Below are 25,294 nucleotides of genomic sequence, written 5' to 3' on the forward strand. Positions count from 1 at the left end.
TATATATGTATATATATATATAAATATCCCATAGTGATCTGTTAAATGTTAGGGGAAAAAAATACTGAAAAATCTCTTTCTGATAAACCACAAGCTAAAATGAAGAGCAAAGAAATCTTTATTGTCTGAGAGCACCCAGAAATTTTGTTCCTGGATTAAACACCCTACCTGGGTTCTTTGGAGGTCACATAGCTAGGTAAATCCAACTTAGGGTACATATGCTGCCTGAAAGCTGCTTTTTCTGAGCCAAGGCCCCAACATAGTAAATCCTGAGGTAATAGAGCTGGCTTGCCAGCAGCACTGTTTTCTTAGCCCTTCTCTGGTCCTTTGAGTAGTCGGAATCTCATTACAAAACACCAAAACGGTCCTTGTAATAAGTCTACTGTTGTGTGGCAACCTAACTTTTTTGACATTTACTGCCTTCCTTAAGGACTCCTTCAAGCTACCTTAACTGCATTCTATTTAATCAATTCCAAACGGCCGTTAATCTAACACAAATGCAGCTGCTTTCCCACTCCCAAATTACTCCAACACTTCCTTTCATGTAGTGTATCCACTTGGTAATTAATTCAGGAAATATTTTTGCATCAAGGCTGAGAATTAAGCATTATCCCCTTTCAAGTATAAGCCTAGCTGGGATGGCACAGACACATCAATATTGCTAAGAGAGCCCTGGGGAATGCTGAGAATCTTCAGCACTGCTCACTGGTTGGTGCCTGTATTCCAGGTGGCAACGAGGATTAGTATCAACTCAAGTGAAGTCTTTTAAAGAAGTATGCTGGCCAAGAACACCCTACGGCAGTGATGGGCAAACTACTGCCAGTGGGCCACATGCAGCCCCCTGAAATGTCCTATCTGGCCCCTTGATATTATTCCTAATCTGACGAATACAATGAGTAGGATACAATACAATGAAACTCGAAAGAGTTGCCTTAGAAACAGACTGACAGATGAGCATTTCCTTTCCTTTGGCCCCTCTTTAAAAAGTTTGCCCATCACTGTTCTAGTGGATAACATAGTGAAGAGTGGATCTAATGAAAAAGAACATTTGGTGTATTACAGACTAATCACTTTCTGCCATCCCACTATTTGATGGTGATCAGTAATACTGAATTCCTCTCAGAGGAAATTATATGAAGAAATTATATGATTGGACTCAGAATACTCTAAACCACAGTTCTTGGGTTAGGCGTTGTCTTTATACATTTGGGAAGGTCATGGCGCTTGGGAGACCAACGTGGATTTTGCCAAAATCTGTATTTTTGAAACTCACCAACTTGGCAGAAGAGGATTAGAGGCAGTTTCTTTTTTGAGTTGTGTGTGGAATGGGGCCAGCAGCTCTCAAAGCCTGCCTATTCGCTTAGGAGAATTTTCTCAATGAGAATATTTTGTAGATAGAGGAAGATGGCCAGAAAACCTTTCATAATTGAAAATATTGTACTTTCTCCCTGGGGCCATGATACCAAATTATTTTCTGAAAGGAGACAAAGCATATTATTTTAGAGAAGTACATCCCACAGGGTAATAAGACCATTAGTATGTACTCTTTCAATAAAGACTCTCCTAGCTTAGGAAACACATCTTTCACACAGTTGGCACTGAACAAATGCTGCAATGCACCAAAATCTTTACAATACTCTCCCGTCTCTGCCAAAGTGGAACAGGGCAATCAATAGGAAGAAGGGAGGGGGAAGAGGTCAGGTTAAAGAACAACAGATAGAAGAGATCACAACAGTCTTACTATCTAATAACTCCAGAGGGGAAATTTAATAAGACTTTCCTTCCAGTTATTTGCTACCTTAAATAAAATGGAATTGAAAAGAGAATTTTGAGTAGTGTTATGCCAAGTCTGGGTCACTAGGATATCTTGATGAGTCAATAATCAAATTCACCAAGGTCATGGTACAAGAAGCAATCCTTATACTAGGGTAGCTGTAAACATAAAGAGGATGAATTTCCAATTCATAAGTACTGATTCCTCAGGGTCTTATTTAGCAGGAAAAACTGACCATTACTCAAACTTTAAAGTACCAAAGCACCCAGCAATAAGATTGAATACTTGACCAGAGATGTTTAAAAATCTCCTGTTCATGCTGTCTAGGAAATAATTTTTTTAGTAATAGAGGCACAAATATATTGAAATGCAAAAATGGGATCCTCAATTTCCTGAAATTTCATAGCCTTGTTCACAAAATGTAATCTTTTTTTGGGGGGGAATGTTTGGCACAGGCAGACAGGGGTTACCAGCTTTGTGTAGGCTGTGGCAGCTGAGCTGAGCTCTGAAGAAAGCTAGGGATTCTAGTAAGTGAAGGGGAGGAAGAATTGCATCCAAGGCATAGGGGAAGAGGGGACTGCCTGTGTAGACTCCTCTTTGGCTCCTTTCTGAAAAACTTAAAGGATTTACTCTAAGCTCAAATGAATACAAAATCACACTTGAAAAGGGAGAATTTTTGAATTTGGTGGAACCATTGTGCAAATCTGTTCCATTTATAGCATAAATCCAACATTTTATTCATGATAAAACAAGCTAAAAGTACTAGTGCTGGTATTGAGAAAGAAAATGGATTTATTAATGAAAGAGGACAGAATCTATCGTTTGAATCTTAGAAAAGGAGCAACTTAAATCTTTTATCCCTACCCTCGTCTTAGGTGTGGTATTCTTCTAATTCACCAGTATAACAAAGCCCGTGAGGCCCACTGATGAACATTTCTTGCTAGAACATTTGGTGATGGGAAAACAATTTCTTTGTTCCAATAGTTGTGGCTCAGCCTGCCTTTTATTTTTTAAAAAGCCAACACATTTTATTTGTCCATTTCATGTTCCAGAGGGGTTGCTGCTCAACTACAAAACCACAGAAAGTCAGATCTGTGAGTAAGCCTGGAAGTTATATATGGAGTGTTAATGAATGGTTTTTACCAAAGAGAAACCTGAGGCCGATGTCCACATGCTAATTATACCCAAAAGGCTCTGCTGCTGCTAGCAAAGGTAGTAGCAATAATGTTACTGGTACAGTACAAAAGAATATATTAATGCTGCATTGACTGAATATATATACCCATGCACTCTCACACACAATCTCTCACTCATATTTTTATTTTTAAAACCGAATATATAAATTAAGGAAGTCCCCCATCCCGCCACCCTTCCCAAGGCCCTTTATAATAGGGAGTGTTGTTGCACCTTTAGTTAGGTAACTGCTTATAGGAGAAATAGCCTGTACCACTCTGGGTGAAGTACCCAAGTGTATTTCAGGTGACCTCCGCTATGAAGTGAGATGTGAAAAGAGCATCCCAGAAGTGTTGGAGTCAACCATCTATATTGTTTTGGCATAGAAAAAGAGAAAGGGGAGGGTAAGAAGAGTACAGAGCCCTATTCATTCTTTCTGCCACCCAACTGAAAGTTATCTTTCAATAGTTTACTGAATTAGAAGGCATATATCTAAATACTCAAGACATCTCTCTTCACTAAGGAAAACCCTTTCATAAAAGATCTGGAGAACACAGGGCTAGCAATCAGTACTTAAAGATGATTCCCGTTCTACGTTCAGATGCTTCAAAGATCAGAGAATTGATACTTTATTCACAGAGTATCATACAGAAGGATGAACTAATGGAAGGAGTTGACATTTCATCAACTAGCTAATGGATGCTTATTGTCACATTTCTTTCATCTGCCTTTCTTAGGTACTAATATATAAGCTCCTCCATCACCATCGCTGCAGATAAAGTTGATTAGGGGAAGAAGATAAATGTTTAGGGAAATACATGACCTTGCCCAGACTGGAAATCTTACAGGGTCCTATGCCAAGCCAAGCTGTTCATACTTTGCAAACATAATTCTTGATGTTTTCCCAAAATTCAGTAAAGAAAAATAAATTTCCCAAAGGTTTTACCTTCATAGTTCAGGAGGAGGTAGCCTGCTCCGTGAAGGTAATAGCAGTGAGTAGTAAACATAAAGATTCAAGATTCTCATCCACAGGTACGCCAAAGTAGCTACAGCTAAGCAAACATCTTTTCATGGGTTTTTTAATGGACCCCATCATAGTAAAATTACTCAGACTAAGAACAATTTATGAATATGGCTTCCTTCAAAATTTGTAAACTGCCACCAAGAATACCTAAATATCTAGTTAAAATTCAGAAATTATTCTATCGCATTTTTTAAAAATTGCCATGAGTTGAAAAACTTTTATTTTTGGGTGGCTAACCACTCACTCATTACCAAACCAAGAATGCTCTTGGAAGGTGCATTAGTAGATTTCCTCTAGTCTTAGTTTAAAAATTAAAAAAAAAAAAAAGAAAAGGAAAAAAATCCACGATCAGAGAGTCCCTAAGAGAAAGATTCCACTGTTAGCTCAGCTTCATTTTAATGGCACTAAATTTCTTCACTGAGAGATAACCTCAAGGCTAGAGACCAGAAAGTCTCCTTTGTTTAATGCCTAGCACTCAGGAAGTTTTAGGTTTACATAGACATAACTCTCTTAATAGTCTTCTCATCCATACAATCCAAACCTGTCCCCAAATTTCTCCTTGTCTTTAATAGTGTTTAAGAATAAATTTTCACCTGCTTACGGTTTCTTGGATGTGTATGATTCTTCACATTCCTTTCCACTGATATTTCCACAGTTTTACCACATGGCTTATGTTCTGATGAGCCACATATTTCACTTTTCTGTGCCACAAAGAAAAAGAAATATTGCTCCCAAGAGGAGAAAGGAGTTAGTGTTCTAAGGGGGGGTTAGGGGGGGAAGAGAATGGTCTAGTGGAAACTTCATAGAAGAATTAATTAAAAAAATTTCAGGCCTACGACTTTCCCTCTCATTCCTGAGGTAACAGAGACAGCTAGAGTATAGCTAACTACAAGCAGATCCCATCTTAATAAGGAAAATCATGTTCTCCTACTTGGATTGCATCACAGAAGAAGAGGGTAATCATTCATCCTGAGCATGGCATCACAGCCCTAGGATGGTAAAGCACTTTACTAAAGTATTATCCTGTTTTGCAAATGAGATGACTTAGTCACCAATGAAGAAGGACCTGCCAAGGCCATACTTGGAATCAGTGGCAGTCCTCAGGACCACACCCAGGACTCCTGGGTCCCAGATGCATGCTTTAAAGATGTAATTACATTTCTGCCCAAGTGATGCCTATTTTGCTTAATAAAATAACTTAATTTCATTATTTTCTTTGTTCCATTCTCACACTGACTGAACTTTATTCTTTATTAACTGAGTCTTTTCATTTAACTTTTGTTCCCCTTGTCCAATATAGCTTTCCTGTTCAATGATTTGTATCACAAATATTTCTCTTTCTCTGTCTTACACACACATACACACACACACACACACACACACACACACACACACACACACACACACACACAGCACACAGAGACAGTCTCTTTCCATCGGTATAGCACAGTCTAGAACAGAACTAAATAAATTTTTGAATACCTAGTCGTTAACAAAGGGGGCTGGGGGAAGGTATGTGCATATAAAAATGAAAACAAATGAAATCCTCATATTTTCCTCCTTAGTGTTTCCCACACATCATTCCCACCTTGAGGAAAGTTCAAATTTTCTTGTGGGCAGCAACGGCTCCAGTTTCCTTAAAGTACAGAGGAAGAAATTAGGCTTCTGTGACATTTTGCTCCTAGTCACACTCTTTTGTTGTATCAATGTTGGGAGATGTAGGCTGCTCCTGTTCACTGACAGTACTATTAATAAATTAAAAGTTTTTTGGAAAGTGCTCTTCTTAAAGTTTGTTCCATCATGCTGTGCTCTCCCATTCACCTTGGGGATCCACAGATCCATTTGTCACCTTCTTGACTTTCTTCATATTCTCCATCACTCCTGAAGTTGTCACCCTAAAATAATAAATATGCAGTTAAGAAAATTTCAGCAACAGCTTCTTTCAATTGTCTCCCTCCCACCCTAATTCTTTGTACGGTTTTTAGTTTTTATATTTTTTTTGAAGTAACAAACTGACCTCTATAAATCAAAGTCTGATATTACAGTTCAGAAGGAAAACTGATCTGATATCAATTAGAACCTTGAATTCAGCAGAGGAGAATGAGGTGGACAACCTAAAAGTGACGAACTTTTATATACCAATAAAATCACATGCAACTAAGTCTGCTAAAGAAGCTAAGGGGCATAAAAAGTTGAGTTTAATGAAGCAGAACATGAATGGAATAACTGAAAAGGATGGATGCTGAGAAACGAAAAAAAAAAAATGATGAAATGACATAGATCCAATTGCTGTAATACAATCTCCACAGTAGCATCAATGTAATAGTGTTCACCCAATGACAAATAGGAACTTCCTGAATAGGAAGCCAAGTTATTAGGTTAATAAATTCTTTTCACAGAACTAACTTTGCCTCATTTCATCTAAAGAGTAATTCACTATTGTGCTGTAAGGAATGATGAAAGCAGGCTGATTTTAGAAAGAGTTAGAAAGACCATCACAGACTGATGCAGAGTGAAATAAAATAGAAACAGGAAAACACTGTACACAGTAACAGTAATACTGTGGCATGATCAACTGTGAAAGACTTAGCTACTCCAGCAATACAAGGATCCAGGACAATTCTGAGGGACTTAGGACAAAGAATGCTACACACTTCCAGAGAAAGAACTGTTGGAATCAAAATGTAGATGAAAGCATATGGTTTTTCAATTGTTTATTTGGTTTTATGTTTTGGGGGTTTTGGTTTTATAAGATTACTCACTTAACAAAAATGAACAGTATGGAAATATGTTTTGCATGATCATACATGTATAAATCTAGGTTGAACTGCCTGCCAGCACTGGGGGGTTGGGGGGGGGAGGGAAGAGAAGGGAGGGAGATAAGTTTGATCATAAAACTTAGGAAAACATGTGGAAATTTGTTAATACATGTAATTGGCAAAAAATAAAAACACACCAAAAAATGAAAAGAGTAATTCAACAGCAATGTGATCTATGACTTTTATACAAGTAAAGCTGATATCAGTAAAATAAGATTTTGTAGGAAGGGAAAGAAAGTCTTTTCCTATTTCCATCTTTGTTGCTAGATTTCTTTTAAAAATTAAACTTTAATCAACAAAAATATCCTTTCTTTTCCTTCCTGCACCCCTCTCTTCCCCACCAAATTTCAAAAACAGAAAAAAAAAAAACTGTTACAGACATATATAGTCAAGCAAGACGATTCTGGCATTGGTTATGTCTGAGAAAAAAAAAGCCACATTCTGCACTTAGTCTTTCACTTCTCTATCAGGAGGTAAAGAGCATGTTTCTTGCTTTCTTTTTTAAACCCTTATCTTCTGCCTTAGAAATAATATTAAGGATTGGTTCCAAGGCAGAAAAGTGACAAAGGCTAAGCAGTTGGGGTAAAATGACTTGCCCAGGGTCAGATAGTTACGAAATGTCTGAGACCAGACTTGAACCTAGGCCCTCTTGACTCCAGGCCTGGTGCTCTATCCACCATGCTACCTAGATGTCCCTGGGTAGGATATTTCATCATTAGTCCTCTAGAATTGTGGATGAGAATTCCTAATTCTTTTAAAGTTTTTGCCTTTACAATATTGTTGTCATTATATAAATTGCTCTCTGGGTTCTGCTGATTTCACTTTGCATCAGTTTATACAAATCTCCCTAGGTTTCTCTGAAATCCCTTCATCATTTCTTAGAGCACAATAGCATTCTATCAATAACATTTATAAGCCATAACTTTTTCAACCTTTCTCCAACTGATGGAAACTCTTTTAGATCCAATACTCTACTGCAATAAGAGCTGCTATATTTTTGTAGATACTGTTAGTTTGTTTTGCTTAGTACTTAGTCCTTCCCTTAACCTACTCTATTATTATTCCTAGGCAAATATGTGTATTTTTCTCTCCTTCAACTCCTCTGAAGTTCAAGTCCCATTTACCCTTCCCATTCCATCATCTTGGTAGTCTTCTACTTGTGCACTCTGATTATATAATATGACTTCCACTTATCTTCTTCTACCCCTTCCTGCCCTAGGTGGTGAGGTGGCTAGAGTGCTGAACCTATAGTCTGGAAAGTCTCATCTTCCCGAGTTCAAATCTGGCCTCAGAAACTAGCTGTGTGAATCTGGATAGGTCACAACCCTATTTGCTTTAGTTTTCTCATCTGCAAAATGAGCTGGAGAAGGAAATGGCAAACCACTCTAGTATCTTTGCCAAGAAAACCCCATATAGGGTCATGAAGGGTCAGACACAACTGAAATGACTGAACAACTCTTCCCTTTCCATTCTTCTTTGAAGACAAGCATGATACAACAGAACCACTTGAAGGTCCTCAACTGAGATTTCTTCTATAACTTCTGATGATGGGTTCAGAGGGGACACATATCAAGTCCACATCAAGTCCTCATATTAGAATGAAACCAATTTATCACCATTTATTGTTATCTTACTATCAATTATTCTTATTATTGATATTTATTTGCCTTCTGGTTCCTCAAGGATTTGGACAGTTTTCTTTTGTGATTTCATGAAACATGATATCTCTGCTAGTTCTCTATCTGTCTCTCTATTATGACTCTCAGGTAGTTCAATGATTCTTAGATTATCTTTTCTCCATCTCTTTTTTAGGTTGGTTTTTGCTATGAGACACCTTATATTTTCTTCTATTTTTTTTCTCAGTTTTTCGACATTGCTGTAATATTTCTTCTTGTCTCATAGGTTCTTTGGTTTCTATTTGGACATTTTTAATATTCAGGAAGTTAGTTGCTTGGGCAAGGTTTTGTACCTCTTTTGTCAAACTATTAATTCCCTTTCCATATTTTTCTTTCATAATTCTCATTTCTTTTTCAATTTTTCCCTCTAACACTCATTTAATTTAGAAAAAGTATTGAAGTCTTTAAAAAAGAATCAACCAACTCTTGCTTCATTTCTCCCAAAAATTCTAGTTGAATTTAAGCTTCATTTTGCTTTGAGGTTATTCTTGTTAATGTTTTGGAGTCATTTTCTTTTAGGTTTGTGCTTTGAGGCATTCTTGTCACCATAATAGTTTTTTAGGGGGGGGGTTGGGGGTACTTTAATTGTTTGCTTATTTTTCTAGCCTACTTCTTGATTTTGGACTTGATGTTGGGGCAGACTCTGAGAACTTCTGGAAGGAATGTCTGGGCTGGGTCCTGGTGCTATTTTCATGAGGGACTGAATAATTTGTAATTCTAGGATCTTAGAGATATCTTAAGATAGGAACCAGAAAATTACCAGTGCTCTCAAAGTTATGAGACCCAGGGCAAAGTCTAATTACTGCCCCACTGGTCTAAGCTCTGAACATTCTTAATCTGAATTTGGGTTTGAGCCATAAACCTGTGGGTTTGCTTCATCCATTTGGATTCCAGTAGACTACTGCTAGACTCAGTCACTATCAGAAGAATGTTAAGGTCTGGTGGTTCAAAGTGACAGAATTTTAGGCTTCCCTTTCCTCTGGGATTCCTCCCCTGGTATTCTTATGTAGGCTGCAGACTAAAGCCATTCAGCTGCTGTTTGCTTCTGCCTGAGTATTAGTCATCCTATAATATGTCACTTTTAGGGGCAGGTTCCTTTCTTAGTGCTCTCTGGATCTGTACCCTGGAAATAGGTAGTGAGAAACAGAGCTTCTAACTGGCACCTGTTCCTGTACTCTAGGAAAATCAGGATCCCCAAAGCTAGACCTAAGACCTCTTTTTGCCTTGATCTACCACTTTTCTTGTGCTTCATGAAGTAAGTTCCTGCCAGATCTCATCCCCGCTCTCCACAAATCTCTGTCTCTCCTTACACTGACCTGAACTGGAAACATGATAATTTTTCCTTGGATTTCCTGATTAGGATGTTGTTATATATGGTACACTTTCTAGATGCCTGGAGGAATTAGAGGGAATGGCTTGCTATATTTCTTCCTATTACCTGGGCTCCACTTTTCTTGAAACTTTATTTCTTAAGAGATTGCTGTCTTAGACTATTATCATGCCTATTGCCTCATAAATCTTTTTAATCCTCTAGGAGTTGGCAGTTTTTTCTCTACAAAGATTCTTTTAAAAAATGTTTTTCTTTTTAAAATTAAAAAAATCATTTTCAGTTCCAAATTTCTTCCTTCCTCTAATATCCTTTTCCCATTCCACTTGAAGAGGTAAGAAATATGAAACCCATTTATACAATTATACAAATCATATTTCCACATTATCTATGTCCCCTCCACTCCCAAAAGAAAAATAAAGAAGTAGAAAAAAGTGGGAGAAAATGTTTTAATCTGTACTCAGAGCTCATCAGTTCTCTCTTTGGAGATGGATTTTTCATTAAGAGTCCTTTGAATTGTCTTAGATCATTGTACTGATCAGAGGAACTAACATTTTCATATTGATCATCATTATAGAGTTGTTACTGTGTACAATGTTCTCCTGTTTCTGTCCCCTTCACTTTTCATTAGTTCATATAAAACTTTCCAGGTTTTTCTGAAACCACCTTGACTGTCATTTCTTACAGCACAATAGTCTTCCAACACAACAATATACCACAACTTGTTCTGTCATTCCCCATTTTTTTTTTTAAACCCTTACCTTCCGTCTTAGAGTCAATAGTGGTAAGGGTAGGCAATGAGGGTCAAGTGACTTGCCCAGGGTCACACAGCTGGGAAGTGTCTGAGGTCAGATTTGAACCTAGGATCTCCCGTCTCCAGGCCTGACTCTCAATCCACTGAGCTACCCAGCTGCCCCCTACCATTCCCCATTTAATGAGCATCTCTTCAATATCTAATTTTTTGTAACCACAAAAAAGCTATATGAATATTTTTGTACATATGGGTCCTTCCTTTTTCTTTGACCTCTTTGGGATTTAGACCTACTGGTAGTATTGCTAGGTCAAAGGATATGTGCAATTTTATAGCCCTCTGGACACAGTTCCAAATTGTTCTCCAAAATGGTTGGACCAGTTCACAATTCTACTAAAGACAATGCATCAGTGTTCCTATTTTTCTACATTTCCTCTAACATTTGTCATTTTCCTTTTCTGCCATGTTAGTCAATCTGATGCAATGATACTTCCAAGTTGTTTTAATTTGTATTTTTCTAATTCTTGGTGATTTAGAGCATTTTTATGTGACTATTAATAGCTTTGATTTCTTCTTCTCAAAAATGACTTCATATCCTTTTATCGTTTATCAATTGAGGAATGGCTCTATTTGTACAAATTTTGTCCAGTTCTCCACATATTTGAGAAATGAGGCTTTTATCAAAGAAATTTGCTATAAAAATTTTTTCCTCTTTCCTATTTTCCTTCTAAACTTGGTTTCACTGCTTTTGTTTATATAAAACCTTTTATCTTTTATGCAATCAAAATTATCCATTTTATTCCCTGTGATCCTTTATCTCTTGTTCAATTATGACTTCTGCTCTTATCCATAGTTCTGAAAAGTAAATTTTCCTGTGTTCCCCAAATATGATCCCTTTATGTCTAAATAATGTACCCATTTTGAGCTTATCTTGCTCCCTAAAGATTCTTTTTTTTCCCCCAAAAAAACCCTTTACCTTCTGTCTTGGAATCAATACTGTGTATTGGCTCCAAGGCACAAGAGTGGTAAGGGCTTGGCAATGGGGGTCAAGTGACACACAGCTAGAAAGTGTCTGAGGCCATATTTGAACCCAGGACCTCCCATCTCTGGGCCTGGCTTTCAATCCACTGAACCACTTAGCTGCCCGCTCTCTAAAGATTCTTAAACAATGTTAGTTGAGCTAACAAAACCTGTGAGCCCAGCTGAGGGAAGGCTGTGTTGCTAAATTTTGCAGGGGTCAGTCACCTGGAGTGGAAAAGCTCTGTTAGGCTACACATTCATGGTTATGTGGATATCACTATTTTGGGGAGAAATCTTGAAAGGAGAGGATTATTTCCCCAGAGGTCTTAGCAGTCCCAGACCACTTTATATTTTAGATGAGAAAGGACAAAAGTATCTTATAAAGGGAATCACTATTCCTTCTATATAAATTCTACCGTTGGTAAACAAAGTAACTAAAAAAATCTTAAATGTAGATGCTAATGTTAATGAATAAAGGCCTGTGAATCACAGACTTCTTTCCAAAGCACAGAAAAAAATCCCACTGATATAACTCATGACCATTTACTCTCTGCTGGTTCACAAAAAATGGCTGACCTTATTTAGAAAGAGTTCTCATATTTCTCTGAGAGCAACACAACGATTACAATGTTATTTCTTCTAAACATCTTGACTTGAATACTGGGAAATGTTGCAATCACATCACCAAATAACACAACAAACCTTTTGATAGCTAGTATACTTTCTTCACTTGCCCTCAAGGGTACTTAATTCAGAAACAAAAAGCAATCTAAAGTTTTTCCACTGAGGACTGAATTTTTCTTAGGTTAGGGTAACCTAACTGAAAAAAAAGCAGCTAAGGTTTAAAAAAGAAAGAAGTTCAAAACATGCTGACATATAAACAGAGTGCATTCCAAACCCTGTTGCCAAGTTTTGTTGCTATATGGAAAGTTTTTTCCTCTTTTCTTTTCTACCTTCTTTCCCCTCTTCCCTTATCATCTAAGGATAACCTACCCTGTCAAAATGAAGTAGATGGTAAAAATCAGCTACTATGGGAATGTTGTAGCATGAAATCTATAAATTACACTATCCTATCCTGTTTTATCAGCAAACCACAATTAGCCCTTAGGAAGCATTACCAATCTCACAAGGTTATGAGAAATAGCATTTTTTAGCCTAAAGTGAGCTAAATGTGAGCCACTCCAAGTGGGTCTCCAATGAATTCTCTTGATGCTGGCTGCAAACTGAAGTACATTTGCATGTTTAAAACAAACAGCATCAGCAAAGATTATATTAGTATCCCAAAAATCTCAATAAGGAACACAGGAAGGGTGATTCAATAACTTCTCTGCTTCATGTTTTTCTTCTCACTCATTCTTGTCTGATAAAAGTGTCCCAACAGGCAAAGAGCTGGTGGGCCATGCTACAGAGGGCTATCCTTCAAGGGATTTGTAGTTTAGCTATCAATAGCTATCTGTTATTTCTCTTGCTCTTATTATATAACTGGCCTACCTGCTTTTCCAACGTAATAATTATAGGTGAACCAGGCAGAAAGCTTTGCAAATCATTCAATTTGTAGAAAAGTAATAATAATTGTCATTTGAAATTGTTTGGTGGTTTCAGTCATATCTGATTCTTCATGACTCTCTTTGGGCTTTTCCTGGCAAAGATACTACAGTAATTTGTCACTTCTTCAGCTTGAGGAAACTGAGGCAAACAGCATTATGTGAATTGCCCAGAGTCAAATAGCTAGGTCAGGTCTTTCTGACTCCAGGCCTGAAATTCTATCTGCCTTTCATGGGATTCAATTCAATTAACAGATAAGCCACAATAATTGTCTTTGTAGAGCTGATATCTAAAGAACAGATCCCTTAGTTGCAGAATCTCAGAATTTCTATGTTGGAAGCAACTTTAGACTACCATAGCACCCCACTGTTTCCACTTTACAAGAGAAGAAAATAAGGCCCAGAGATAGTAAAGCAACTTGCTCAAGGTCACATAAAAGAACTAAGATTAGAACTCAGACCTCCTATTTCACTATGTTGCAATCAATGCAGGCCTTAGCCTTAAGTAATTATCCTGGTAGTTTCTACAACCAAACACAGAATGTCTTCTGGATTTAAATGTAGCTTGGCATAGTTAATAGATTACTAAATTAGGCTTCAATTCCCCTGCTTCCACTTCTCACAACAAGTCAAATCAATAGGCAGCAAGAGGTTAACAGTAGTCTTGAGAATGGTAGACTGGAGGCAGAACTCTAAGGAGACCACCTCCCAGCTGCGACACAGAAATCCAGCATTTCCTCCTCCCCCACCCCCCACTGCTCTTAGTCACAGGATGACAGAAATAATCCAGATCACCATGAATATGCATGCTAAACTTAAAGGCTACTGAGTCTAGTAATTAAAATTGCATTCAATACTTTTTAACTTACTGAATTTTTAATGACAAGTTCCATTACTGAAAATTAGAAGCATCTTTGAATCTCAGCCCAGAGAGAGAGAGATGTTGAAGTAAGGGGGGAAGGGGACTAAGACTGAAAATCAGTGTTACTTATAATTTTGTCGTTATTTATTCTCCTAGGGAGACATCATATTTGGTCTACTGGCTTAATAACTTCACATGAGGCAAACAATTCCTCTCTCTGAAATAAAAAATAGAAAGGATTTCTCCCAAGTGACATGGCTGAAATAAGGATATGGATATGGACACAGACACACCCACCCACCCCAGAGCTTTTCCTGACCAAAGGCCTTCTTTTGAAATACACATAAATAGCTAATCAGAATAAAATCAACAAAGAGACTATGTCACAGAGATGTGATAGTCACAGGAACTTTTAAAGCAAAATTTCCAATAAGAGGTAGTAGAGAACCAGAGAAAAAAATGCATTGGAAGGAAATCTCCAAAAACTGTGAATGAAGCTCAAGTCAGAGGAAATGAAAGATTGAGTAATCAAGAAATCAGAGCTCACAGGGCATCCAGGATGATGTCTGTCACAAAGAAGATGAACCCTTGGATGGGTTCTTCATATCAAATAAAGTCCAAATTTGGTCATCTAGGAATCACAACCAAGTTAAAGCTGTGGAGTGCTTATATGCAATAATCTGCTTTGGCCAAGTATATAGGTGATTTTCCCTATTTGAGGGGATTGGTGTAAAGGGTAGGGAGTTTTATCACCAACTGGCAAAAGACAATTGATGTGCTAACACAGTAATACAAGGGTTCTATTCTCCCTTAGAATAACTTAAAAAAACAAAACCCTTACCTTCTGTCATAGAATCAATACTAAATATCAATTCTAAGGCAGAAGAACAGTAAGGACTATACAACTGGGGTTAGGTGAATTGCCCAGGGTCACACAGCTAAGAAGTATCTGAGGCCAGATTCAAACCCAGGTTCTCTGGTTTCCAGATCTGGCTCTCTATCCACTGAATCTCCTAGCTACCTAATAACTTAATCCTAAAGGAAAGAACTTTTGGTATTTTTAGTTCTCCTTACCATATAGGGTACTCTATATACTAGCCAAAATGGACTACTAGATCTTATTTCCAGTCTGGGTGAGGCAAAGAGAACCCAGCCTCCAGATAGATATGTAGATAATCATAAATTGAATTTAAAAGGAAAATTTTTTGGTTTTTGTTTAATAAAAGTTTGTGCATCTTCCTTTGAGGAAAAAAAAAAAAAGGACTCCTAGCTGTTTCCTGCCATCTCTTGCCTTTGTATATTTATATAGGACCCTCTCTTGTGCCTAAAATGCATTTCCTTCTCTTCTGATATGACCTGACAAGTTCCTAGGTGATGTGGTGGGGGAAGAAATGAAATGAATGAGGAAACAAAGGTTTGTAACTCCTGAGCACATTGAGTTATTAAGCAATGCATGCTAACTGCATAACAAATTGGGACCAATTGCCTTTCTTAGCTTTGGCACTGTTGAGTCACAAGATAGAGTCAGTGTGGTTCACTCAATTCCTACTACCACTTCATGTTTGAAAACCTGCAATTCCCTCAGTGACATGAATAGACTTTTGCCTCAGTTTATATCCCTTTCTTTGTTCTTTCCAGATGAAAAGGCTCTTTTCCCCTGTCAAATTTTCTTAGAGCATTACAGATCACTAGCATCCTTTGCTCTTCCCACACTCTGCCTTGTCTTATTCTTTCCTGTGTCCACGTGTGCCTACAAGAGAACACTAAGTGTTTGCAAGGTAGGGATCAGGTACTTTGAAATCTTTGCATCCTCATAGCTTTGCATAGAATAAATTCTTAACATGGGTTCCTTAAATTGAACTGACCTCAAACCCTTCTAGAAGATGAAGTTCTAGCTACTTCTGGTTTGAGTGATATCTAGATGTTTAAGCCAGAAGTCCTCTGGAAATGTCATTTCCCTAATCAGAACAGGGAAATAACAGTTCTGGGTTGCTTCTCTTTCTCTGAAAGTTGATATTTAGCCTTTTCATTCTCTTTCAGAGGAATAGAGATTGCACACTGATAATCTGAACCCGAATTCAGCCCTTTTCTGCTGTGCCATCTCTAATAAATTCACAGAAATCTTTCAACAAAAAAATTCTTAGTAACTTTAGAACTTTCCCAGATGAACAATTCTTTTCTTATTTAAGGCTCTTCGGTTCCACTAACTGCAAAATATAAAGGTGCAACTAGGGAGAGGCAGCTATCCTCCTTCACAGATTTCATTTCTCCAAAGTCCTGTGACTGGGTACCAAAAATCTCAGCACCATAAACATTCCCCACCTCACAGCAGCCATTGTAGTCAAGAGGAGTCAAATGTTTAATTTCTGTGTAGTTTATAGAAGTCAATTTAAAATTATTTAGCAGAATAATTCTGGTGGTTAGTACTATTACTCCCATTTTATCTGGAGTGTAAACTGAAGCACTGAGTACAAATGATGACTCAAAAACACTTGAATTCATGTTTCTCAAACTTTTTCTATTCATTTCACTTGTGAATTTGCCAGAATGTACTAGCTCACACTGTCTCTCCTCTCTGCCCAATCATTATTTAGCTTTCTGTACACTGATGACCCTTGTACCATTATATTACATGAACATTCACATCTTCTCCTTACAATATCCATTATCACGCCTATAGTACCACCCATCAAAAAGTGGCAGAGGGAAATAAGCCCAAGATGTTGAAAGACAAAAAGATATCTTCAAGAAACTAAAGCTTCATCATATATGAGTTAAGAAACTTATAGTAGATGTTTCTTCCAGTGCTATTATTCAATGAATAACAGGGCATGTGGAATAAAAAGCACCCCCTGCTCCCATTTCCCAACTCTTTACTCTAACACACTATTTCCACACCCACACCCCCATATTCAGGTTGAAGTTGCAACCTGAAAACATATTAGAGAGATGATATTTTTTTTCTCTCATATGTTGCCACAGAGATAGGGTCTAATTGAAATTCTGTCAGCATGGTGGATTGCAGATGCTACTGCTTATTAAATTGACTCCAGTTTGTGGGTCCTTAACAGGAAAGCCACTTACCAGGATTTTGCTAATTCTGCAAATATATTTCCTATTACTATCTTACTTGCTTTTCTTCACTGTTGGTTTATTCAGAATCAAGGAGAGAAAAATGGTTGTTCTTTGAAAAGAATCTATTATTGACCCAAGAGTGGAGTATGTCTTTGAATTATTTTTCCAGTAGTGGTAATAAATATAAAGGGAGTCATCACATATTGTAATCCTTTGGATTATATATAATCATGCATGAGCTGTTTCTCATCACTTAAAAGTGCAAAAAGTCAAAATGCTTCCAGCACCGCATGCAAAGAACTTCTGGCACACGGCAAGCATTTAATAAATGCTTGTTGACCTGACAAGTAAAATAAAAAGGAATATAAATATGGCTGCCTTCTGGCTAACCCCCCTACAAATCCACAAATCAACTAAAATCCAGCATATATCATGCTAGTATGGACTATACACCATCTGATGTACCTTTTAATAGTTCTATACCTTTTATTTCCCTAAACACAGACAAGGGCCCCTTCCTTTTTAAAACCCCACAAATCAGAATTCAGTCCAGGATCTCTCTATGAATTATAATTATTCTCATGAAATGAAAGTTTTAAAGCCACTTGCCTTGTTAAATAGAAATGTCCATTTTTACAGTCACATGAACTCAATGCCAATACATTAACTAGGAAAGTTGAGTTAACTCCATGATGACAAATATTATTTGTAAATAAGCAAGATTAACAGACTTACTACAAACACCAGACTATAGAATTTTCAGTCACCAACTCCTAAAGACAGAAGCTAAACTGCCACTCATTCATATTTTGGTTTTGATTCCACCAAAAGTGCCCAAGTGCATTTCAAGTCCTAACTTGCATCTGAAACACATTACCTGAGTTACTAAAAGGAAGTTACTAGCTTAAACATGTCAATTCTTCTTAAAAGAGTGACAATCACTTCTCTTCCCTTAATAAATTGTGTAATGCTTGGTAGACACTTCATACTACTTGGGTTTGAATGTCTATTTCTTTCTGTCAAATATAAAGGAAATTTAAATCTGCAGCACTTCAGATTAATAACTCAGTCTACCCAATTTACTTACACTGGAGTATTTTTGTTCAATGTGAAGGATTGAGGTAGAGAAAGAAAAGAAGAAAACAAAGATTACTTAGAGAAGAGGGTAGAGAGTCCTTACACAGATTCCATTTCCAAATCATCATCTTCCTGAGACAGTTGCAGGTAGGGATTATCAGATGCTGGACGGAATTTATAGCCAGTTAGAACAAAGAACACCAGAGTTGCCATTTCATCCAGGAGCTGCAAAATGAGACACCCCCCCACCCATAAAGGGATTAGCAAGACTATACTTGGAACAGAACTGGAATTAAACAAAGGAACATATGCAATCCTCTCTCCCACCATTAGTTTATGCTCTTCCATTAGATTCAAACAGCAGTTGTATTGGGGCACTTTTGCTAAGGCCTTAACGTTTAGTAGTATTCCAGGAAGACAAATTTAGAAGCACTTATTTTAAACATGAACATGAAGTATCCTTTTTTTAAAAAATCCTTACTATTTGTTGTAGTATCAGTTCTAAGAAGAGCAGCAAGGGCTAGGGAATCTGAGTTACATGACTCATCCAAGGTCATGCAGCTAGGAAGTCTCTGAGGTCAAATTTGAATTCGGGTCCTCCAGACTCCAAATCTGATGTTCTATCCATTGTATAAACATAGCTGCTCCAGAGGTATACTTTTTTAAGGAAAAGAAATTCTTCAAAATTGTTTGGCAACTCCAAATAGTTAACCTATTCCTGGAAGTGTTTTTATTTTACAGGTAAGGCAACTGAAGTCTAAAGAGATAAATACCATGGTTACACAGTGGTGTTTCAGAACCAGGCTTTGAACCAGGTTTCCTAACCCTAAGTCCACTGTTCTTTTCATGATACCTTGTTGCTTTCTCAAAGTAAGAAAGTAGCTTAGGAATTATCTTATACATCTCATACTTTGTGTTATCATAAGAGGCAGTGCAGTGAAACAATAGTGGATAGAGTTGGATCTGAAGTTGTTAAGACTTGAATTCAAATCCTGACTTTGACCCATACTAGTTCTATGCCATGCAGCTAAGGACAAGTCAATTAACTTTTCAGCTCCAAGCAAGTCTCTAAGACTAAGTTATTGGTGAGTTACTGATAAGCATAGGTCTTAGAATTTCAAAAATTGGTAAAACACAAGTCTGCCTTCCCATTCTACCAACTTTTTTTTAACTTAAAAATAATAAAAAAAAAAAAAAAAAAAAAGACCAGATACTAGGGGGCAACAAAGTGGCTCAGTGGTTTGAAAGCCAGGTCTGGAGAAGGGAGGTCCTGGGTTAAAATCTGGCCTCAGACACTTCCTAGCTGTGTGACCTTGGGTAAGTCATTTAATTCCTACTGCCTAGCCCTTACCACTCTTCTCCTTGGTACCAATACACAGTATTAATTCTAAGACAGAAAGGTAAGGGTTTAAAAAAAAAAAAGATATGAGAGCTAGTAGGGGCAAGAGATCAAGGCTACTTTATGTAAATAAATCCAAAAAGAAGGGGGGAAAAAAACCTATGTTAGTAGATGGGGGGAGGGAGAGTGGCAGCTTTAATTATTAAAGGCACATATTAAGTTTTCTTTCTTAGCCTAAGGTTTTTTTTTCTCCCACAAAATCTTAGTAAACTAAAAATTGAATCAATAATGCAATTACTTTCAGATTTTCCATGTAATCCTGCATCTTCCATGGACAAAAGGCGATTTTCAATTGAAGATAAAAAGAAAAAGAAGGACTTAGCAGTTCACCCTCAAGGCAATGAGACAACAGTATAGTCATAACAGATTTTCTTTTTTAAAAGGGGGAATGCCTTATACTCATTTACCTAAATTATTAAGAAGATAACTGCATACCTGGTAGAGCCATTTCCACTGGAATGGAACAGCAAGTTTGAGGAGAATTGCAATGATCCTTGTGAAATAAATATAACACACGATCTACAGAAAAAGGTAAAGGTAAAATAAATAAAATCAATATTGCATGCCACTATTTTCTTCTACTCAAACGCATTTAAAACTATAGAAAGTAAAACAGAACTAATTGGAGCATATCACTTTAGGCTATTACCAGTTATAATAGGGGTGAGAAGGTAAAGAACAGAATTGATTTTGTGGTAGTTACACTTGAAATTCCTTCATTATCTTTAGACAATATAAGTGCTCAAAATAGTGCAACTTGAGAAGAGTGCAAAAACATTTTGAGTATGACTGATTTGAACTCTAAAAGCGATCCCTTTCTCATCTCATTTAAATATATCCCTTCTCTTTATTGAGGAAAAAATAATGCCTTCTTTAGTTTCAGTCTCCAAAAGATACATTTCAATTTCCAGATTTAAGAGATATATTTCTTTTTTTTTTTTAAGAGATATATTTCTAATGATTTTTCAAGTGACAACAGAAAACAACGTGATACAAAAACAATCCAAATATTCAGATCCTCACATTCTTGGTTAAACATACTGACATTCCACAAATGTGAGGAACACATTAAGGGGAAGCTAAAATACTAAATAGCCTTGAGACAAAGCTCTGGGTATGCCTCAACACCACCTCCCTGGGTTAAGGATTTAGCCACATTGGCTGACACAATCATCAAATCTTACTAGGAGTAAACAGAAGGTTGTTGTGGTATCAAATGTTCCAGTTACACAAAGTTTAGGTGAGATAGCACTGACTTTGTAATCTGAAGTTAAACACTTACTACATACACATATTTAGAGATGATGCTACAAAGATACCTTCGCTTGACTCAAAAGGAGAATTATTTAATCTCCATGCTTAGTTTTTAAAATAACGATTACAGCTAATTGGTCTACGGTGCCATCTTTGTGTTTACAACTCTAACATTTGCTTAGGAAAGTGAACTATTTGAAGGCTGCTGACAATGCCAAAGTCACAGATGGTATGACAGAAAGATTCATAAAACACTTCTTTCAGAGTGAGCAGACCAATTCTAGAAGGCTCTTGCCTGCCACCCCCACAAAGGGTCTGGAATTTCATCTTTTTAGGAAAAATCTGTGAACTGAATGACTTCCAGCAAGCTCTGTTTGTAATGCTAATTTTAAGAAACAAATCTCATCTGTTATCTTGTTTTCAAGATTTAAAAAACTTGCTGCAAATAGTTTTTCTAGTCTCAAAGAATGAAAGTTGTTCATCAGAGGGCGAAATTCATTTTCTTTAACTGCACTATGAAATCTAGGGAGAAGGTATTCTATCTTCAAACTGCATGGCTTTACAAAAGCTGTTTCTCCTGCCTGGATGGCACTACCTCCTCACCTCTGATCCTTAAACCCTTTGTTTCTTTAAAAGCTTAAGTCAATTGCCATCTTCTACAGGAGGCCTTTCCTATTCTCTGCTGTTTCTGTTTTTTATCACCCCACATTACTTTGCATTTATTTTGAGTACAATTTCTCTCTGCTTATGTATGCACTGTTTTTAATAGAATGTAAGCTTCTTGAGGGCAGGGAATGTTTCATTATTGTCTGTTTGTTTTAAATTCAGGGAAGTGTTTAGCAGACTCCCTATGGACATGTGAGAGACTTTGAGACTATATTACCCATGATTCCAATGGGTCTTAGGGTGTGGGGACGTCAAAGGTCCCCACGCAGGGGGCAGTTTAAATTCAGAGGAGGGCCAAAAGAATGCCTCTTGATCTTCCTGAGGAGCTGACTGACGCGCGGAGAGGATGGGCTCTGGCGGTAAATCTAAAAGCTAGGCAGGCGCGGTCATATATATATTTTACCAACATGGCCATGGCTTTAATTAAACTACTAATTTCTCTTATTATATCAGTCTTTATCATTTTTAATCTTAACATGTCTCCATTCTTAATGACAAGGATAATAAGTAAACAGGTATCTGCTGCTTTATTCAATAAAAATTAAAATGTTTAATTTCATTAAAAAATGAAATTCTAAAACTGTACGAATAAAGGGATGACTCATGGTTTTTAAAAATTAATTATGAGGGTAAAAATTTAAGGCCCACCTAAAAAAACACAGTACTTTTGTTCTCCCAACTTGGTCCTCATTTACAGATTTAAGATTTCTTACTCACCAATACGTAGTAATGTCTGAATAGTTTCAGCTTTGCTAAGTTAATAGCAGCTATGGAGAGAAGGGAACAAAAGAAAGAGATCATTATTTTATTTTATGGCAAGTTACAATCAGGTAGTTGCAATCATTTCTCTGAAAAGAGAGCTAAACACCGGTGCAGATCAGCAAAGCAATGTAAAAATTAAACATCCCAGGTGTTCAGCTCATTTGGCATTACACGTTACAAGTATCATGAAGGAAAAGGGAATATAGTGGAGCAAAGTACTTGAAATCCCAAATTCTGCTTGTAGAATTGAACTGTCTTAAACTGGCCCAAATGTACCATTTGGAAGAGCCTCTTATTGCTGAGGTTGTGGTTTCAATTAACCACATCTGTGGCTTTTGCAGAATTCAATTAGGTTTTCACTGTGATCCCTTTTCATTACATAATTTTAACCCTTTTAAGCATATTACCTGTTACTTTTCTGGGTAAGTCAGACCAAATCTGTGTCCAAGGTCAAAAGAAAGAACAAACTTTCTTATCTTCACCTACCATTATGAAATATTGATGACTAAAGAGAAGTATCTTTTTTTTAGCCTAGTAATTCTTTCATTCATCATAAATCTTACTGAAATAAATTAATTCTGATTAGTAACATTCAATTATTGCCTCAATTTAAGCATGTTACAGTTGGTGGTGAAGAAAGAAATTTTTTTCTTCTTATTCCTTCTATGGATGATGATTAGTTTGGGGCACTCAAAACTAAAGGAGAAATTTACCCATAACATGGTTAACAATTTGTAGTATATTGAAAAACATAGTTTGAATGCCTAGATCAATTGATAGAATTATCTGCATGACACCTACAGAAAGTTCCTAAGGGAATCAGAGCTTTTAGAATTAGGGAATTATAAAGCAACAACATCAAATTTTTATTAAATGCCTACGACGAATACTCCCTGCCCTCAAGGAATTTGTGTTTTAATGAGTGAGACATGATATAATTGGGTATCTATAAAACATATACAGAGTAGAAGAAGGTAATCTGAAAAGGGAAGACACTAGCAGCTGGGAGTACCAGGAAAGGCCTCCTTGCAGAAGGTGAAATGTGAGTCAAAAGTCAGCCAGCAAACATTTATTTATCTAATGGGGGAAATGACAAGCCAAAAATTTCACATATTGTCACAATTAAAATTATCCTGAGAGACTGATTTTGGGGTAAGAATATAAGTTTATTGATTATATCAGGTTCATTGTAAAGCCAGCATCATAAATGATAAAGTAATATAGGTCTCCATGGCTCTCTTGTACCAGGCTTGACCTGAGCTGGGTCAGGCACTCTAATAAATAGATTTTTAGGAGCTCATTATTCAGACCCTCCCTTGACTATCCCAAGACATCTTTAACTGGTGATACCTAATTAAGAAGTGGTCCATCAGACCTTCAGCCTTTTCCCAAACTGACAGGTGAAATTTTGCAAGTAGGCTGGAAAAACCCTCCCTTCATTTATTTACCAAATTCTGTTAAAAAGAAAGACATTTCTTGGGATTCCCAAGGTCAAAAAAAAAAAAATGCAAAACGGAGCAGACTAGATGGTATCTCTGACCCAGATCTCAGACACACTAATATATAGAAATTAATACAGTAAATGAAAAACAAATTCTCACTACAGATACCTTATATATACAGAGTAGGAAAAAGGGAATCTGAGGAAGCACTATAGTGGTTGGAACTGTAAAAGGCCTCCTGCAGAAGGTGGGAATTGGGCTGAGTCTTGAAGAACTCAAAGGGAAACCAAAAAGTAGAGGTATGGAGGGAAAGCATTCCAAGCATACTGGGTCAGTCGATGAAACGGCACAGCCTACAGATGGAAAATTGTGTGTAAGGAACAACAAGAAGCCCAGTGTGGATTGCAGAGTATGTGTGAGGCAATAAAGAATAAGAAGAGTGGAAAGGTGGAAAGTGGTCAGTAGGAGGCCTCTAGAGTTTTATGGCCAGGCTTGGACTTCAGGAAGCCAATTTTGGCAGCTGAGTGGAGGAAAGATTGGAGAAGGGAAAGACTTGAGGCAGGGAGACCATTTGGAAGTCTATGACAACAATCTAGGCAAGAAGTAGTAAGGACCAAACTAACCATGCATATTTATGAATGGACAGAAAGAGATAAGTGTAAGTATGAGACAAATTACAAAGGCAGAGATGATAAAATCTGACAACTGACTGAATATGTAGAAGGAGAGGGAGAAGACAAGGTGGCAGTGAGGTCCTGAATTTGGAAAACAGTAATAGGGAAGAGGGCAGCTACATGGCACAGTGTATAGAAAACCAGGCCAGAGATAGCAGGTCCTAGGTTCAAATCTGACCACAGACACTTCCTAGCTATGTGACCCTGAGCAAATCACTTAATTCTAATTGCCTATCCCATACCAGTCTTCTGCCTTAGGACCATTACTAAGACAGAAGGCAAGAGTTTAAAAAACAAACAATAATAGGGAAGTTCAAATAAAATGAGGAGGTTTGGGGGGAAAGATAAGAATGATAGAGGTATATACTCATGAACATTTGCTTTTGTCAAAATTGTATTACAGTACATTCACCAACAAAGGTTCTCTTCCCCACCTCTTACCCTTATAATCTCTGGTTCTCTCATTATTCACATCACAATGTGTTAATGCTCATAAGCATTTATAAACTATCATTTAGTCTTTTTTGTTTCATGGCAGAGAAAAAACATTTCCATATTTAGATTGTCAGAAGGACAAAGAAATAGTTAACACCCTCGCCCCCTCCTACCCCTATACAAATACAATCTTTTCCTTATCTACAGAGTGAACTGAGGCTTTCCCTAAAAAAGCAATGTGCTCTATTTCCCTTCTGGCTGTTGAATAAGAGACAAGGAGCAGCAACTGGTCCATATTTAAATGCTTACATTTTTGCTGTTCCATTTTGATTGTCTGAGAAACCCAACAAATGAGACCTGTATGTATTTTGGCTGACTTCATGTAGGAAACTGTTTCTGCACGCAAAAGTATCACTTCTTTCTTATCTTGGATTTCTAATAAGTACTTTACAAGCACATTTGGTTCATTTCATAAAACTATACTGGGAATCACTGTTTCTATCCTGTCAGAGGAAGAATTAAAAACAGAGGTTTGCTTTA

The 25,294-nt window shown here is 37.1% G+C and overlaps 1 protein-coding gene across 1 annotated transcript in view; it reads right to left on the reverse strand.

The window, feature by feature from the left end:
* Positions 1 to 5,639: 5,639 nt before the first annotated feature.
* Positions 5,640 to 25,294, reverse strand: part of GPR107 (G protein-coupled receptor 107) — a 90,396-nt gene continuing 70,741 nt past the window's right edge. The window contains exons 17-20 of the mRNA XM_044663982.1: positions 22,159 to 22,208; positions 19,957 to 20,040; positions 18,226 to 18,347; positions 5,640 to 5,866 (exon numbers count right to left, since the gene is read on the reverse strand). Of these exons, the coding sequence (XP_044519917.1) occupies positions 5,770 to 5,866; positions 18,226 to 18,347; positions 19,957 to 20,040; positions 22,159 to 22,208 (353 nt within the window). The 3' untranslated portion in view covers positions 5,640 to 5,769. The remainder of the gene's footprint in view (positions 5,867 to 18,225; positions 18,348 to 19,956; positions 20,041 to 22,158; positions 22,209 to 25,294) is intronic.

This window comes from Gracilinanus agilis, chromosome 2, assembly GCF_016433145.1.
Source record: "Gracilinanus agilis isolate LMUSP501 chromosome 2, AgileGrace, whole genome shotgun sequence".
Taxonomy (NCBI): domain Eukaryota; kingdom Metazoa; phylum Chordata; class Mammalia; order Didelphimorphia; family Didelphidae; genus Gracilinanus; species Gracilinanus agilis.